Source organism: Ambystoma mexicanum, chromosome 11 (genome assembly GCF_040938575.1).
Source record: "Ambystoma mexicanum isolate Mex_15411 chromosome 11, UKY_AmexF1_1, whole genome shotgun sequence".
NCBI classification, from domain to species: domain Eukaryota; kingdom Metazoa; phylum Chordata; class Amphibia; order Caudata; family Ambystomatidae; genus Ambystoma; species Ambystoma mexicanum.
The window spans coordinates 1,469,418,849-1,469,434,574 of record NC_090934.1 but is presented as its reverse complement, the minus strand read 5'-3'; the positions used below and the strand labels follow the sequence as shown (position 1 = coordinate 1,469,434,574).

The 15,726-nt window shown below is 48.5% G+C and overlaps 1 protein-coding gene across 5 annotated transcripts in view; it reads left to right on the top strand.

The window, feature by feature from the left end:
* TP53BP1 (tumor protein p53 binding protein 1) overlaps window positions 1–15,726 on the top strand; it is a 429,855-nt gene that overhangs the window by 353,611 nt on the left and 60,518 nt on the right. For all 5 annotated transcript variants that reach the window (XM_069625154.1, XM_069625150.1, XM_069625153.1 and 2 more), the window contains one exon: window positions 3,622–4,043. In XM_069625154.1, coding sequence (XP_069481255.1) covers window positions 3,622–4,043 — 422 coding nt within the window. The remainder of the gene's footprint in view (window positions 1–3,621; window positions 4,044–15,726) is intronic.

Below are 15,726 nucleotides of genomic sequence, written 5' to 3'. Positions count from 1 at the left end.
CAATCGGCATCCCCCTCTAATCCGATATTATATTCGTCTCCAATTTTCTCTACTTCTTTTCTTGTGTGACTGCCAATGATTCATGGGGAATCTGATTTGGTAGCAATACTTGGGATGCGGGGCAAACAAGAAGGGCGGTTGCACCCTCAACTATTCCTTCAAAGGAGGTTTCAGCTTCTGTAATACAGCCGCGTGTTCAAGTGATTTCATCACCCCACCTGACAAGCCACAAGTTACATTAGCATTGTGCGAGGCAACTCCAGCCCCACAGTCCGAGTTGAGTCTTATGCGACCATTTAAATTCAGTTCCATTACCAATATTTCTGATGTAAGTGCACCACATTCAACAGCTGAATTTAAAGATTGAATAATGTTTGCATAAGTTAATTGGTCGGTCGGGGGCCAAGATACATTACTGTTCAGAGTTGGACCAAGGGGAGCCCTATGTGCATTATAATCCGATAGAACATGATCAGAAACACGTCAGTTGCTTTACACAAGTGATCATCCGTTATGGATCTGGTACCCAACTCTGTGGAAGCTCATTTACCCAACAGCGTAGCATCGGAATCGTCCAAACAAGGAAGAGCTCTGAATTTTCCAGAGCCACTAATGATCATGTAATCGTTTTTCGTAAGTGGGTGTTTATTATTGGGCATCTCATATGGAAGACTACACGCTTCTGCATATGAAACGCCCACATTCACCCTCATGTTTTCCTTGTGGACATTCTCCTTTTGGTTAGCATTCAACAAAACCCCAGGATTGGAGTCCAGATTGCCAACCAAGTTAGCATTCTTGGTGACACGCTTAACGCCAGTCATGGGGAAGTAATTTGCATATTTTGTCTGCATTTTAGCAAGCTCTGTGGAAGCAGCTTGTAAGTGCACTATGTGTGCCCCTACTCGCACCGCCTTTCCCTTAACACCTATATGGATGTCTAAGTTAGAGGAGTAAGCTTGCTTATCGCGTTTGCTTTTATTTTTGATGTCAGAGCAGGGTAGGACAATCCTGTCCTTCCCCTGTGGAAGATGATTAGGTAATAAAAGCGCCCGACATCAATTATATCATCTTCATGGATGGCTTGATGAGACTTGTTCCCATCAGATTCAATATTTGGAATCACATTTTGAACTGTTTTCCTTTTGCAACAGCGATCTGCTTGTTGACTCCTTGCTTACATTCGCATTTTTCTTCCTACGTTTCTCTGCACGTTTGACCACTCTAAGATGGATTTTTTTTAGCGTTGCGAGAGAAAACCAGTTTTTTCATTTATTATTGGATCAAGCACCCCAACTTGTTCCGTCTGTTTAATTTTTTCAACAAGAACAGAGGGACTGTCAGGGGTTGCTTCTTGCGTCATAGGAGGGGGCGTGCGCGGTGCATGAGCTACTGCTAAATTACGCTTGATCTCGTTAATGTCATTTTTTATGAGACCAATATCCTTTAGCAAACTTTTAAATTGAGGGCTGAGTTGAAGTGAAGGTGCTGGAAACAAGTTCGCTTTCCCCGCTAGGTCCTCGTCAGATACAGCTATATTGAAATACTGTGAGTGCTTATCTACAAGGACTTTTCTTTCCTTTCAAGGTCCCTGAACAGTGCTCAGATGAAGAATGTGAACTGTTTAGATGGGGATTCAAGTCTCTAGCCATCATGAAGCCTTCTAGACGGTTGAGTTTCATAAGGATATTGTTGGATGCTAATTTTAGCTCACAAATTTCTAAGTGCGTAAAATCGTGTCCCTTATCAAGTAAGTCCAGAATTCTAATTATAACAGGAAACGAGTATGGGCTACGAGGATTGGAGTTGTGCAATGGATTTATATACGCAGCCCCTTGCTTGCAGTTCTATGTCAAGGCTTTCATTTGGGGGATTAATCAAAGAAACATCCTGACAGGGAATTTTAGATTTACCCAATCCCTCACTCTCAACCTCATCCATATTTCTTGGACATTTGGTTTTACCTCCTGTGTAAGCAGGTTGCACGGTCACCGGTGGGTGTAAACGTAGTTTGGTCAAATTGACTATTCGATCCCCACTTACGATGGACCAGCAGAGTCAATACACCGATCGAATTGCTAATGCATTTGTTTAATTCTATGATTGCAGTGGACCCCACTTCTGGTGTATCATTATTGGTTCCGCTTCCAATCGCGGATGAATTCAGTAAATTGAGGTCCGCCGGAGACACAACCTCTGTGTTCAAAGACTTGCCATAACCATGAATTTCATTTTCTAAATGCTCATTGTGATTCACAAGCTTCTCTTTATCAGTGTGCTCCTGAGCATTATAAGTATTAGACTTCAAAGCAAAATTATCTTGCTCGGCCTGCGCCACAACTAATAGAGCTGAGGCAGCAGGCGGAGCTTACTCGATAGCATTAGTGTTATTAGAGATCATATGCAGAGTGGAATGCATCGTAATCTCTGTGGCATCCGAGTAGGTAGCATTACCACGGCGCACAAGAGCATCAACGTTCAGAATGTTCGACAGCGCCCACTATGTAAACCAGAAGCCATTATCTCACTGTTTACTCACAGAAATAAATACCTGGAAGTAATGTACTCACGAGAGGCCTAAGGCCTATGTGAAATTAAGTGCTTTACTTGCCTTGAATTGCCTCCAACTATTCTAAAAGTCCAAGTCATTTTTTATTCCCCAGCATTATCTTTGCCGGATCTTGCTAACCTGAAGAAAACTTTCACTTGCCTGCATTCCAACTTACATTCCACCATTGAATTGAGTTACAACTTCATAAGCATTAATGTATAATATGACGTTTCTGTTAGGAATGAGGATTTAGTCTTGTCTCCAATCTAGTACTGTATATAGCTAGGTTTATCTTTGTAATGCATGATCAGTCACGGGTTAATTACCAGCGTACACTGTAATGCATTGCCCGTCATTTTTATCAACCACTGTACATTGTTAGGGTATTATATGTTTAGTGTTCATGGAACCTGTAATCTCAGTGAAGGTGTGGGAGGGTTCCAGGCTCCAATTAAGACAGTTGATTGGTATGCTGAGCTGGGAGGTTACTGCTCAGGACCTTTCAGATAAAGATACATTTTAACTTGGTTACTCATGTTTTCTACGAGAGTCTTTGTAACCACAACAGTTTCTCGTACCTTAATTGAAAAGTGAAGTTAACAATCCGTAGTATGTTTAATAATTATATACAACTACAAGTGTGTAAGTGTCTTCTTGACATGTTCAAAGATCTTTGTACTCTACTACAGCCCTTCACTCTTTCCTAAGATAAGCCTGGATACTTAGCCATAGCTACAAAACATTTGGGTAGTTCAGGTGTATACTAAGAGTTGGAGCCCTGTACACTAAAAGGAGAATCTTCTACAGTCCTACTTAGGTGAACTTTAGTAAATTCTCTAACACCATGTATCTCCAATATGCAGTCGTATATAAATATTTCAATTCAATCTGGTACCCCGTCTCCATGGTCAATTTGTTCAGATGCTTTGTTCCCGAACATCCTTCCTTAACCTCACTGCACATCCCACCTTTCAAAAAGACCACAAAAAGCTTCTTTTTTTCACTTTCTCCTCGCATGACAAGTGCATTTTTCGACTCCGTCATAATGTGGTATGTGTTTGTCCTTTCAGGGAAACAGCCTTAACAGCCCAGATGTGTGATGACACCTCCAGTACAGTCTCTCCTGATGACGAACCCTACACGCGAATAGCCGCCTGCCCACGTGAAGCGGTTGACCAATCTGATGCCGTTGCATCCACTTTACGTCGAAGTGACTCCCCAGAAATCCCACTGCAAGCTTCTGAAAGCCCCTCGGACATCTCAGACTCTCCGGCTAGCAGTTTTGTGGGACTCCGAGTCGTTGCTAAATGGTCCTCCAATGGTTACTTTTATTCAGGGACAATCACGCAGGATGTTGGAGGAGGAAAGTACAAGTTGCTTTTCGATGACGGGTACGAATGTGAAGTCATGGGCAAAGACATTTTGCTGTGTGATCCCATTCCACTGGAAACAGAGGTGACTGCACTGTCGGAGGATGAGTATTTCAGCGCAGGTAACAGCCCTACAGTGGATTGGTCACATCTTCCCATTGAAGACACTGTCCCTTTCATGCTCTCAAACTAGAAATAATGCTTTTATCAACGCTAAACGTATAGCTCTGTGCATGCCGCACTTCCATGAAACAACTGCCTTATTCAGTAGCACACACCTACCTCTGTACAGTCACACCTCTACATCGCTTTCAGCCTGGCGTAGAGTAGCCTCAATGTAACCATCTGTTAGGGAGAGTTATCATTATTGTGCTCATCCCCTCTCCTCGTGAGACCCCCAGCAATTTCTGCTGGACTTCTGTACCTTTTTCGTTCAATCCTGAATGAGTGGAGCCTTTTTCCATCCATTCAATCTTGTGGGCTCTGTCTTTTGGAACTCCTATTATTTGTATTTTACCTGTACTATGGAGTCTGCCTGCTCCATAGCTCTTAAAGGCATTTGTGTTTTACTACTACAGCACACAGCTCCTTAGGGTCCACCTTGAAGATCATTTTTCTTTGTTATGTTATTTGGCATTTATATAGTGCTCTATATATCATTGGTATGACTGCAAAGCGCTGGTAGGTTGAACGCCCTCTGGGACCGTAGTCTAGGTCAGTTGAGAGAGTAGGGTGTCATAGGGTGCTTGGGTCCACCAATTATGTAGGCAGCCGATGCAATTGCCCAATGGTAGCTGCAACCCAGCATTAGGTGTGGTGGTATTTGATAAGTTGAATGTGTGCAGTCTGGAGGGTGGACCCCAAGACTGGCTTCTGGCTGTGTTAGGCTTGTGTAGGACGCTTATGTGTGCAGCTAGGCTGGTTTTCGTGGGATGTAGCTGCGTTTTATTAGAATGATGAGGTCTTCATGAAGTAATGTTTGTATGTGAGCAGCTAGGCCCAAATTGATTTAGGGGTGTAGCTGCACTCTAATGGTGTGTTGGTGTAGAGTAGAGAGTAAGCATAGTGGTATGGGAGGTGAGTGTTTGCATGGAGTTATAATCTAAGAAGCTAGCTATTCTGGATTTCAGGCTCGCTTTTGCTTAATAGTGACTTAATAAGCTGTTAGGCAAGATTTGGAGTAGTGCCCTTTGGGTGCACTACAGCAACCTTGACCTCCTGGCAATAGACATCCAACCTTTGGTATAAGTCTGTACTACACAGGTTGGTAGTGTGGCTGAGCAGCCAGGCTTATCTCAAGAGGGGTCCATGTGAGCAGTAGGGGAGTTTCACAGAGATTCAGTGACAAGTATCCAAATAAACACTTACACTGAAGGTTTCTTGATTAAACAATTATTAATTTATTGAACAGTCAGTTTGAATAAACCTTCTTCAGAGGGGGCAATATAATAGTAACACACAAATACACTCCAAAATACACAGTTTCTCTAAATCATAAGTACCCATTGGGGACGGCACACAGACGCTTCCTACACCCTCGGGTGACTTCAGTAGCTATGACACTGTGGGCATTAATATATCACTGTTGCATTTAGGGCACTACTTAGAAGCATGTCAAAGAAAAGGGTTGTAGAATAAAACAAGCAATCACAGACCTATTCTGAAGCAGGTAAGTACTTTAGATCCCCCAATGCAAAGTAGGTTTAACCCCTTGCTGGAAGGAAAGGTAAAACACAATGTTGGAGGACAGAAGAGTTATTCAGGGAGCCAGGCCAGCCAATTTCAATTGGGCAAAAGTCTAGGTGAGCTGAAGCACTTCTTGTAGGTGAATAAAAGTCTTGCACAATGTTGTAGAAGTCTTTGTAGACAAGTGCAATCAATGCAGGGCCACAAGCTGGTTAGGATTGTGAGGTAAAGAAGCTGTAGCAACTCTACAGAAGCAACCAAGACGAGTCTCAACTGAGAAATAATGCTACCACAACAAGAGGTAAGTTCTCTTAGACTGTACAGTACCTTTGGTTAGAAGAAATGGTTCCAGCTGGCTTCTGTTCCTGTATGGCTCTGCAGATCGTGTTGTTCCTGTGCCTTAGTCGTGGGGACAAGAGGGGAGTACTTCTGTTGACAGAAAAGGACAAACTTCTATTCAGCTGCACTTTGTGGTTTCAGCTCCTTGCGTCTCAGCAAATAGCAACACACCGGTTCTCGGATACCACTTTGGACTTTCCTCGCATCTGGGGTCCAGCACTCTGTTGAGGTGGGTCAGGCTTGGTCAGTCCTGCTTCATTGAAGTACAGAGCATCTTCCAGCAGCTCGGGTCCGACTTAAAAGTGATACACTCCAATCTGGTGTTCCTCTCCCTGGCACTTCAGTTCCTGCAGCAGCAAAGAAGTACAGCCAGCTCCAAGAGGATGTCCAGACGAGTTCACTTTGGAGTTGATTGTTTCCACCAACTCAAAGGGGGAAGTTGTCCTTGCAGGGCTTCTCTAGTCGAGGCGAATTCAGAGCTTCAGCACTCCAGCAGGGCTTCACCGGGCAAACCAGCGGTCCAGGAGTTGCAGCAGGTGTCTCTTCCAAGTTCTTCTTCGGATTTCTTCGTCCAGTGGTCGACTCTGCCTGCCTCGCCTTTTATGCAGGTTTCTCCCATTCATTCCAGCCTAGCTGTCAATCACACAGCAGTGTGGCTGTCCTGGCCGGACAGTCAGCCGGCCAATCAGCTTTTGGGTGCATTCCTGTAACCAAGGGGATTAAGCACAGGGAGTTTCGGGCACCTCCCTCCCTCCCTCCATTCCTTCCCCTACCAGACATACTGGAGCCAGAGGCATGCTTCACTCGTGAATCCCGCCAAAGACAAAACAAACAAAGAGACCAAACCTGGTTTGGAACGCAGAATAAATCTCAAGAAGGACCTTTCCATCAAGAAATGGCAAAAAAAGACCACTGGGGCCATTTTGACGAAAATGGAACCCAAGCATGCTTCACTGCGGCTGTGACGCAGCCAGCGGTAAAAACACACCACGATGAGTAAACCACTGCCTCCAGCCATTAATTGTAGAAAGAGTAACAGAAAATTGTTACGTGGGGAATTGGACAAAGGGGATACTAAGTACCCCATCCAGCACCCTATGGTAAGATGGTGTGTGCTGGGTCTAGAAAGTTAAAGTCAATTTCACTTCACTGCTCTGGGAAGCAGTAATTTATCCCAGAGAAGGTATTTAAACCTTTGGGAAATCTAAAAGACTTCCCTGGGTCACTGCACTGAAGGTGCTGTGTGACACAATGTAAAGATGATGCCTATGGAGTTTGTCAGACTCCACAACCAAAAGAAACAGAGTCCAAATGATAGAAAAATACATGAGTGGGCGAAAGAGTCTCACTCTCTCCAGGTAAAAAATGTAAGTCATAAAATCCAGCAAAGTTGCGGGGGGTCTCTAGGGTGGAGGGAATTAGCACATTTCTAAGCGTATTCAGTGGCGTCATTGCTTGGGATGTCATTGAGCATGTGCCATCGGGTTGCAGGTCTTAGTCGCCTCAGATGGTCATAATCGGCATTACGTAAAGAGCCACGTTTTTAGACCTATTCAGACACTCTGGCAGACAAAGGGCAGGGGGTGGAAGACTTCTACCCCACTTCCTGGCTGCCCAGTATCCTCAAGTAACTACAGTTCTTTAGTATCTCTCCCAAAACTCTGTAGTCTGAGAGATTGGCACACACCACCTTAAGGGGGGTGCCAAAGGGGTATTAGGATCTTCTCTCTGGTCCTATAACTTTTCAGTCACATAGACAATCACCTAGTTATGGCTGGTGACAGTGGACAGGTTCTACCAACAATTGTGTGTTTTTATACCGCAGATTAGTGCACAATAGGGGCACCCAAGTACCAACTTGGGGCCTCGCTTATTTTTTCGCCATTACTAGCATGGTTGTTCTTTGTTAGCCCTTCTACCATTCTGGGAGGGGGAAGTGTGTGTGCGTTTTGCCTTTGGCAGGAACCAGTAGATATCCCCGCCTAGGCTGCAGTGTGTCTGGGCAGGTAGGAAGTGTGGTACAAGTCTTCCACCCCCTTTCCCTTTGTCTGCCAGAGTGCCTGAATAGGTCCAGCTCCCACAGGTGGTCTGGCTGTCCTGGTTGGACAGCCAAACACCCCTGTCTGAAAAATGCTTAGAGGTTGCAGAGGAGTGACTGATGGAAGTGTATAAAAGGTGAGGCTCCTGGAGTGAAAAGCAAGTCGGCCACTGGAAACTGAAGTAACCGAAGAAGATGATGACCAGAGATGCCTGTAGACCCTTTGCAACACTGTGAAGTGACCACTGCTGTCCTGATCCTGTTTTCTATGCAACAGAAGAGCTCCGAAGAGAACGACTCATTCCCTTTGGTTGTTGGGAACAACCAGTCCCAAGACTAACTTTGAAACGAGCCATCTCACGTTATACCTGTGGTATTCCCCAGGGGTCTAACCTCTCTCCCTAGCTGTTCAACCAATACCTGCCAACCCTCGCCCAACGCATTGCTGCTCTCTGCTCTAACTTTCAGTGCTATGCGGATGACACTCAGCTCGTTTTCAGGCTTCCCTCCAACACCTCTTCTCCCTCCTTCATATCTGACTGTCTGTCATCCAGGAATGGTCTGCCGACAATGATCTCTGCCTTAATGGCAGTAAGACAGAGATTCTCCTCATCAGCACACCTACACCCTCCTTCCCTGTCACTCTGTGTCCGGCCTCCCTTGGCCCTCTTCCTGCTCCCACCTGTGAGGTTAAGAACCTCAGGGTCATCTTCGACTCCACACTCTCCTTTGCTCCTCACATCTCTGACATCTCTAAGAAGAAGTACCAATTACACCTCCTCAGGCATATTCTTCCTTTCCTCTTTCCCCCAGAAGCTCACTACTGCAACAGCCTCTTTCTAAATCTGCCTGCTTCTACTCTCCGCCCTCTGCAACTCATCCAGGACAGAATTGCAACACTTGTCCTTGGCCTCAAGCCCTGGGATCATACCTCTCCAGCCCTGAAATCTCTTCATTGGCTCCCAGTGGCAGCAAGGGTTACATTCAAGACCCTCTGTATTGTCCACAAGGCTTTCTGGGGCCTGGGTCCAAAATACCTTCAACTCTCCCTCCGTAAATACCTTCCCAATCAAGCGCTTTGCTCCTCCAAAGACTACCCTCTGATTTCTGGCCCAGGTCCCTGCCTACCCAGCCACACACCTGCACTGCCTCCTGGCAACCCTTGCACTTGGGTCTGTAGCTGTAACCATACAGTCCCATTACCTGCACTTATCAGACACCCCTTGTTTGCACCTTTAACCCCTGCAATTGCCACCGTGTTGGCTGCACTACCAGTTGTTGTTTGTATCCCTTGCTCAACACTTTCCACCTCTCCTTTCCCCTTGCACTTTCCCCCTACCTTCTCCCCTGCACTTGCGCAATCTCAATGTCACTGGGCCTAGTCAGATAGCTGTTTTTGTCCTCCCTTGTTCACCTCCCTTGCCTTGTTGTGCTCTGAAACACGTGTATGGGCGCGATAAAAATAAAATGTATCGTATATTATATCGTCTCCTGAGGTCCTAGGAGCTTCCAGAGCTGCGAAACCCCAATACCAGGAGACTTGCTGCCCATTTCGAGTGCATCGTCGTGGAAAGGCCGAATCCGCCCAAATCTGTGTTGAGCCCGTAAAGACACTCCGCAGATCTGATCCAACTCGCCCAGACCCCCTCATCAGAACGTGGGACTGCACGAAGTGAAGATTGACTGGACGATCTGTGTCCTTTGTTGGTACTGCTGAAAAGGCACCAAAACAGCAGAGTATTCCAAGAAGTTGCTGAAAGTTGTGCTACAGGTCCTCCCTCGAGCCTGCTGTTGAGAGACAGAGCCTTTCGTCACCAAACGAAGGAATCCGGAGGTCGGGTCCAGAGCTGCCATATCACGTAGAAGTCAACACAAACACTTTCTGCAAACCAAAGGTACTGTGGGGAAAAATGTAGTGGTTACCTGATTTCAAGAAGGTGCTCAAGAGCATTGGAGTGCACGTAGAGGTGTGCAGGGCAACCCCCTCTTACCTCAGTCCCAAGCTGATTTTTGTGTCCCCTTCTCAAGTCGGTTTTTAGGTCTCCTTGGTTAGTTGCTAAGTTGCTGCTTCGCTAACTTTAGACACTGGACGAAATCTGCAGGAACTCTTCATTATTCGCTGTTTGTCAAGACTTCAATCCCTCTCGGAACTGCCTTTAGCTAGGGTTCCGTTTTTGGACTTAAACGACTTGCCAGCCGAAGAAACTGTCTCTAGAACCTTGAACTAAGCTCATGTTACACTAACCACTTATTTCCCCCCCTTTAAGTGACTTTTTTAAATGTGTTTGCAGAGAAAATGCATTACCGTATGACCTGTTGAAAACCGCATGAGTGCACTGTTACCGATAATACGATAACCTTGTCTTTTCCCTTTCTAACTTTGCTACAAATGTAACCGCAAACAAACACAAAAGTGAAAGTGCCCTTTGAGGTGTGTTACCTAGTATTCCTAAGTTTTCTGCCGTAAACGTCTGAAGTATTCAAAGTGATTCTGGTGTAAATATAATACATATATATCTTTTATATAAATACAAGTCTAAGTGCTTCCTTGTTGTGCCTGTCTAGCTAAGATTCAGAGTACTTACCTAAACCTCACATCTTCCTCTTAAGATAAACCTGACTGCTCTGCCACTCTACCAAGGTCCCTGAGTAGTACAGACTGATACTAAGGGTTGGCGATCTACAAACCACTGGGATAGCTTACTAAAGACTTACTGCCAGTAGGACTTTAGGAAAAATCCCAACACACCATCTTGTGTGCATTCATTTACCGTTAGGATGTTGTGTTCATGATAGCTTATGCTATGTTTACTTTGGGTATGCTGTGGTCTATTATATTATGTTTTTTTGTGCTAGGTCATGCCGGCCTATGCTGTAGTATGCTGCATATGCTACGCTAAGCTATTTGGTTGTTCTAGGTAATGTTATGCAATGTTTGTTATGGTGTGAAACGTATAGCAATGTGCTATGTATGGCATTTATTTTGCACTGTTGTGCACAGGAAACAAAGAACTTTGCAACACTGCTCTCTCACAAAGCCCACAGTGCTACGAGTCCATACCTGTGTGGCAGATAAATGCTTTGCAACACTGCTCTCTCACAAAGCCCACACTGCTACGAGTCCATACCTGTGTGGCAGATAAATGGCTTGTATAATTAACAGTTTTATCAGTGACATTGTTTTTTCCTCAACATTTTCGAGTTGGGCAAAGTGTCCTTTCGAGGGGCTTGGGTCCTCCGAAGTATTCCATATCTATGACATGTAATCACCACAGCTGTGCTGCTTCGGAAAATCTTCGGCTCCTGCGTTGATGACGTCGATACGCTGCCCTCGAGGACCTCCTCAGACGGCCGACGTCACTGGATGTTATAAGTAGGACGCACAACGCCCGTAGCCTCAGTTCCGTGTTCGCTTCGGAGATCTCGCCGTGCCTCGACTCTTTGGAGTTTCTGTTCTTTCTCGGTTCTTCGAACCTGTTCGTATTGTGAAGTATATTCTTCGTGAAGATGTCTACCTCGTCTTCCACCCCGCGTCCGGGCTTTAAGAAGTGCGGGGACTGTGGGTCCAAGATGTCGGTGACAGACTCGCATGACGCCTGCCTCTGGTGCCTCGGGGAGGCCCATGACACGGATGACTGTGTTGACTGCCAGTCACTCACGTCCAAAGTCTTGCGGGAGCGCAAGAAGTTGTCGGTAGGTAAGGTGTCCAAGCCACAGAAGTCTAGGTCTGCGGGGCTTTCGACGGATGATTCGAGGGGCAACTCTCTGCATCGTCGTCGGACGGCCAGTGGGTCTCAGTCCCGGAGTCGGTCCCGCCACTCCTCTTCCTCTTCGAGGCACTCCCGGAAGCGCCGTCATCGGTCGCCTTCCCCGTCCTCATCCGAGGACTCCGCCCGTCGGCGGGTCGCTTATCCCACCAAGCATGCGACGCCGGAGGAATGGGCTTCCTTCGGGAGAAAATGTTAGCGATTCTCGAATTGCAGGGCACTGGTCCGTCCGCGCCTCTGAGTGGGGTCAGTCATAATGGGTCGAGAGACGCTGCTCGCACGCCTTTGGGCTCGGGTGGTCGGCACGATTCGTGAGAGAGGTCCCGCTCGGACAAGGGGAAATCGTTCTTGTCATGCCCGGTCCAGGTCCCGTTCCTCGACGCGTTCGAGACCGTGTGCACCTGTGGTGTCTTCGAGGAAGACGTCGACGCCGGTGGGGACGAGGTCGTCGACTGACTCGAGGTCCCGCCTCCGAAGAAGTCGTCGACGCCATCGGCACCCAGGCTGTCGAGGGACACACTCGGGGCTCCGGCCTCGAGGCCTGTGTCGACGCCATTGATGCTGTCGGCGCCGCGTTCGACGTGGACGCCGATTCACTCGACGACTTTTGAGGCTGTTTCGACGGGGGTATCCCGGGGCTCGATGGAACCCCCTAGAAAGGTTCTGGCCAAGGTCAAGCATGGCTTTGTTCCACATTCTGTGCCTTCTTACTGCATCTTGAGTTTATTTCGGAAGTGGATGAGGGCTCTGATGATCGCATGGTTCCTGATACGGTGCCAGACGAGATTCTCTCGGGCCATAGCCAGATTGAGGACCTGTGGCAGTCCCTGCACGATGCCAGTGGGCTGGACACCTCTCCGGAGGTGGAGTTTTGTAGGCCTGAGCCTGGCACTCATGCTGACTCCTCGTACCGGCACCTTATGTCTAGGGTCACCGAGTACTTGGGATGGTCTGCTCCCCCAGGGTATTTTCTTTAGGATGACTTTACGGATGACTGACCCGGTACTGCCGTTCCATATGGCTCTACATGGGAGGGTGGCGGCAACTTGGACTGCTCCGGAGAGTCTCCCGGCAGTGGGCAGGTCTTTTCCGCGAAAATACCGCCCAGCCATTAGCGACCCCTGCTACTTGACCAAGTACCCCACTCCCGATAGTTTGGTGGTGCAGGCGGCTACGGCCCCGGCAAAGCAGGCGTTGTATCCTACCATCCCTCCTGATAGGGACGACAAGCCTTTTGACGGCTGGGCGAAGAAAGTGTTTTCTTCAGGGGGGTATGGCACTCCGTATGTGCCTTGTCACGTTTCACGCACACTCTGTGGAACTGTTTTTCCTTGGCGGCTGAACATATTCCCGAAGGGGACGAATGGGATGGTTTCCTTGCCATGTTTCAGGATGGCAAGGATGCCATGTGCGAGGCCCTTCAGTCGGGTTTGGACATGGCAGAATGCGTCAGCTGGTCCATGGCGGCGAGCACCGTGATACGCAGGTTTGCGTGGTTGCGGAAGTCGGGTTTACTCCTGATGTGCAGGCCCGGCTCCTCAACATGCCCTTTGACGGGGAACATCTTTTTGGCAGCAAGGCTGACGAGAGCCTTTAGAGGTTGCAGACCTCCAAAGCTGCAGCGAAGTCGTTGGGCGCTGCAGTTCGCCAACCTACGCCTTTTCGTCCTAGGGGACAGCAATTGAGGGGAGGTTCCTTTCGTTATTACTCATCCTTTGGTAAAGCGAGAGGAGCTGCCAGTCAAAGGGGCCACCGTAGGAGTGCCAGAGGTGGAAAACAAGGTACTCGAGGTGCCATGGCCACTCGGGCTGTTGCCTCTTTGCCCTCAGGCAATGCCGTAGCCGCTTCAGCTCAGTCATGAGGCCATGTCCCATGGTTTGCCGGTTGGGGGAAGGCTGGCGCAGCACTTGCAGAGTAGCGTGCCATTACTTCAGATGTGTGGGTTCTGGAAATCATAACCCACGGCTACTGTCTTCCTTTCCGGCAGAGGCCTCAAGACAATCCACCGGGGAATCTCTCTTTGAAGAGTCCGGATCCGCTCCTTGCGCAGGAAATTCAATCCCTGCTGGAGAAAGGCACCATAGAACTGGTGCCTCTAGCGGAGAGAAAGAAAGGATGGTATTCCCCTTATTTTTTGATTTCCAAGAAAGACGGGGGTTTGAGACCCATCATGGACTTGCGCGGTTTGAACAAACGCCTCAGGAAGGACAAGTTCAGGATGGTTACTCTCTCTCAAGTCCTCCAGGCCCTTCAACTTCAGGACTGGTTGGTGGCTCTCGACCTCAAGGACGCTTATTTTCATGTGCCGATACATCCAAAGCACAAGAAGTACCTGAGGTTCGCGGTTGGCGACTCGCACTTTGTTTCGGGTCCTGCCGTTCGGATTGACCTCCGCCCCGAGGGTCTTCACCAAGCTCATGGTAGTGGTGGCAGCGCACCTCAGGAAAGGGGGCATTCACGTCTACCCCTACCTGGATGATTGGTTGATCAGGGCACGCTCTCCCGAGCAAGTCCTGGATCATCTGTCAGTTACCTGCCACTCCCTGCACAAGCTGGGCTTCTCCCTCAACTTAAATAAGTCCCATTTGACACAGACTCAGAGGCTCCAGTACATCGGAGCTGTGCTCGACACGTCCCTGGGGCAGTGTTTTCCTCCCCAGGTGAGGGCTCATCACATTCAGCAGATGGTGCACAAGTTTCAGCTTGCCCAGAGTCTCCCAGCGTTCGAGTTCTTGAGATTGCTTGGCCTCATGGCGTCCTGCATTCTTCTGGTGCCAGAGGCCAGGTTGCGGATGAGATCTTTGCAATGGGCACTCAAGCTCCAGTGGTCTCAGTCCTCCGGCAGGTTGTCGGACCCTGTTCAGGTGCCGTCCTCGGTCGCCCAGGACCTTCTGTGGTGGGCCGTCGAAGACAATCTGATGAAGGGGGCTCCATTTTGGCTACCCTGGCCCAAGGGGACGATCGTGACAGACGCATCCCTCACGGGGATGGGGAGCTCATGCCAACGAGTTGACAGTCAGCAGTCGTTGGTCTCCGTCGGAGTCCAGACTCCATATCAATCTGTTGGAGCTGAGGGCCATCAGGCTTGCCCTGAAGGCTTTTCTGCCGACTGTGCGAGGGAAGAATGTCCTGATTCTAACAGACAACACGGTGGCCATGCACTACCTCAACAAAAAGGGGGTGGCAGGGTCACTTCCTCTGTGCAGGGAGGCAATGCAGCTCAGGTTCTGGGCAATCCAGCAGGAAGTTTCGATCTCGGCAGTTCATCTGGCTGGAGACGAAAACGAGATGGCAGACGCTCTGAGCAGGCAGAGAGCGATCTCTCACGAGTGGGAGTTTGCTCAGGAGATTCTCCTGGAGCTAGTCGCCCTTTGGGGGACCCCTCAAGTGGATCTCTTCTCCTCCAGTCTCAACCGGAAGTGCGAGAGGTTCTGCTTGCGGAAATGTCCTCCAAAAGGAGCCTTAGGAGACGCGTTCGTGGTGGAGTGGTCATTCCCACTGCTGTACGCGTTTCCTCCAGTCCCCGTCACCCCACAAGTACTGCAGAGTTTACGGAGGTTCGGTTCCCGGATGATCCTCATTGCTTTGGCGTGGGCCCGGAGGACTTGGTACCCGGACCTTCTCGACTTGTCCATCTGCCCTCCACATCGTCTTCTCTACCGAGACGATCTGCTCTCACGGGAGGGGGGGGGGTCAGGTTCTCCAGCCAGAGGTCAGATCCCTCAACCTTCACGCTTGGTTTCTGAAAGGTTGAGGTATAGGGATTGGGACCTCCCTGAAGACGTGATGGAGGTGTTGCTCTCGGCCAGACGGCCCACAACAAAGTCCCTGTACAGTTTCCCGTTGTCGTAAGTTCTGCGACTGGTGCAGGGTTAAGAATGTGGATCCTTTTGCATGTCACATTCCCATGGTTCTGTCTTTTTTGCTTTCTTTGGCCCACAGGGGCTTGCAAGTGGGTACCGTTAAAGGTTACCT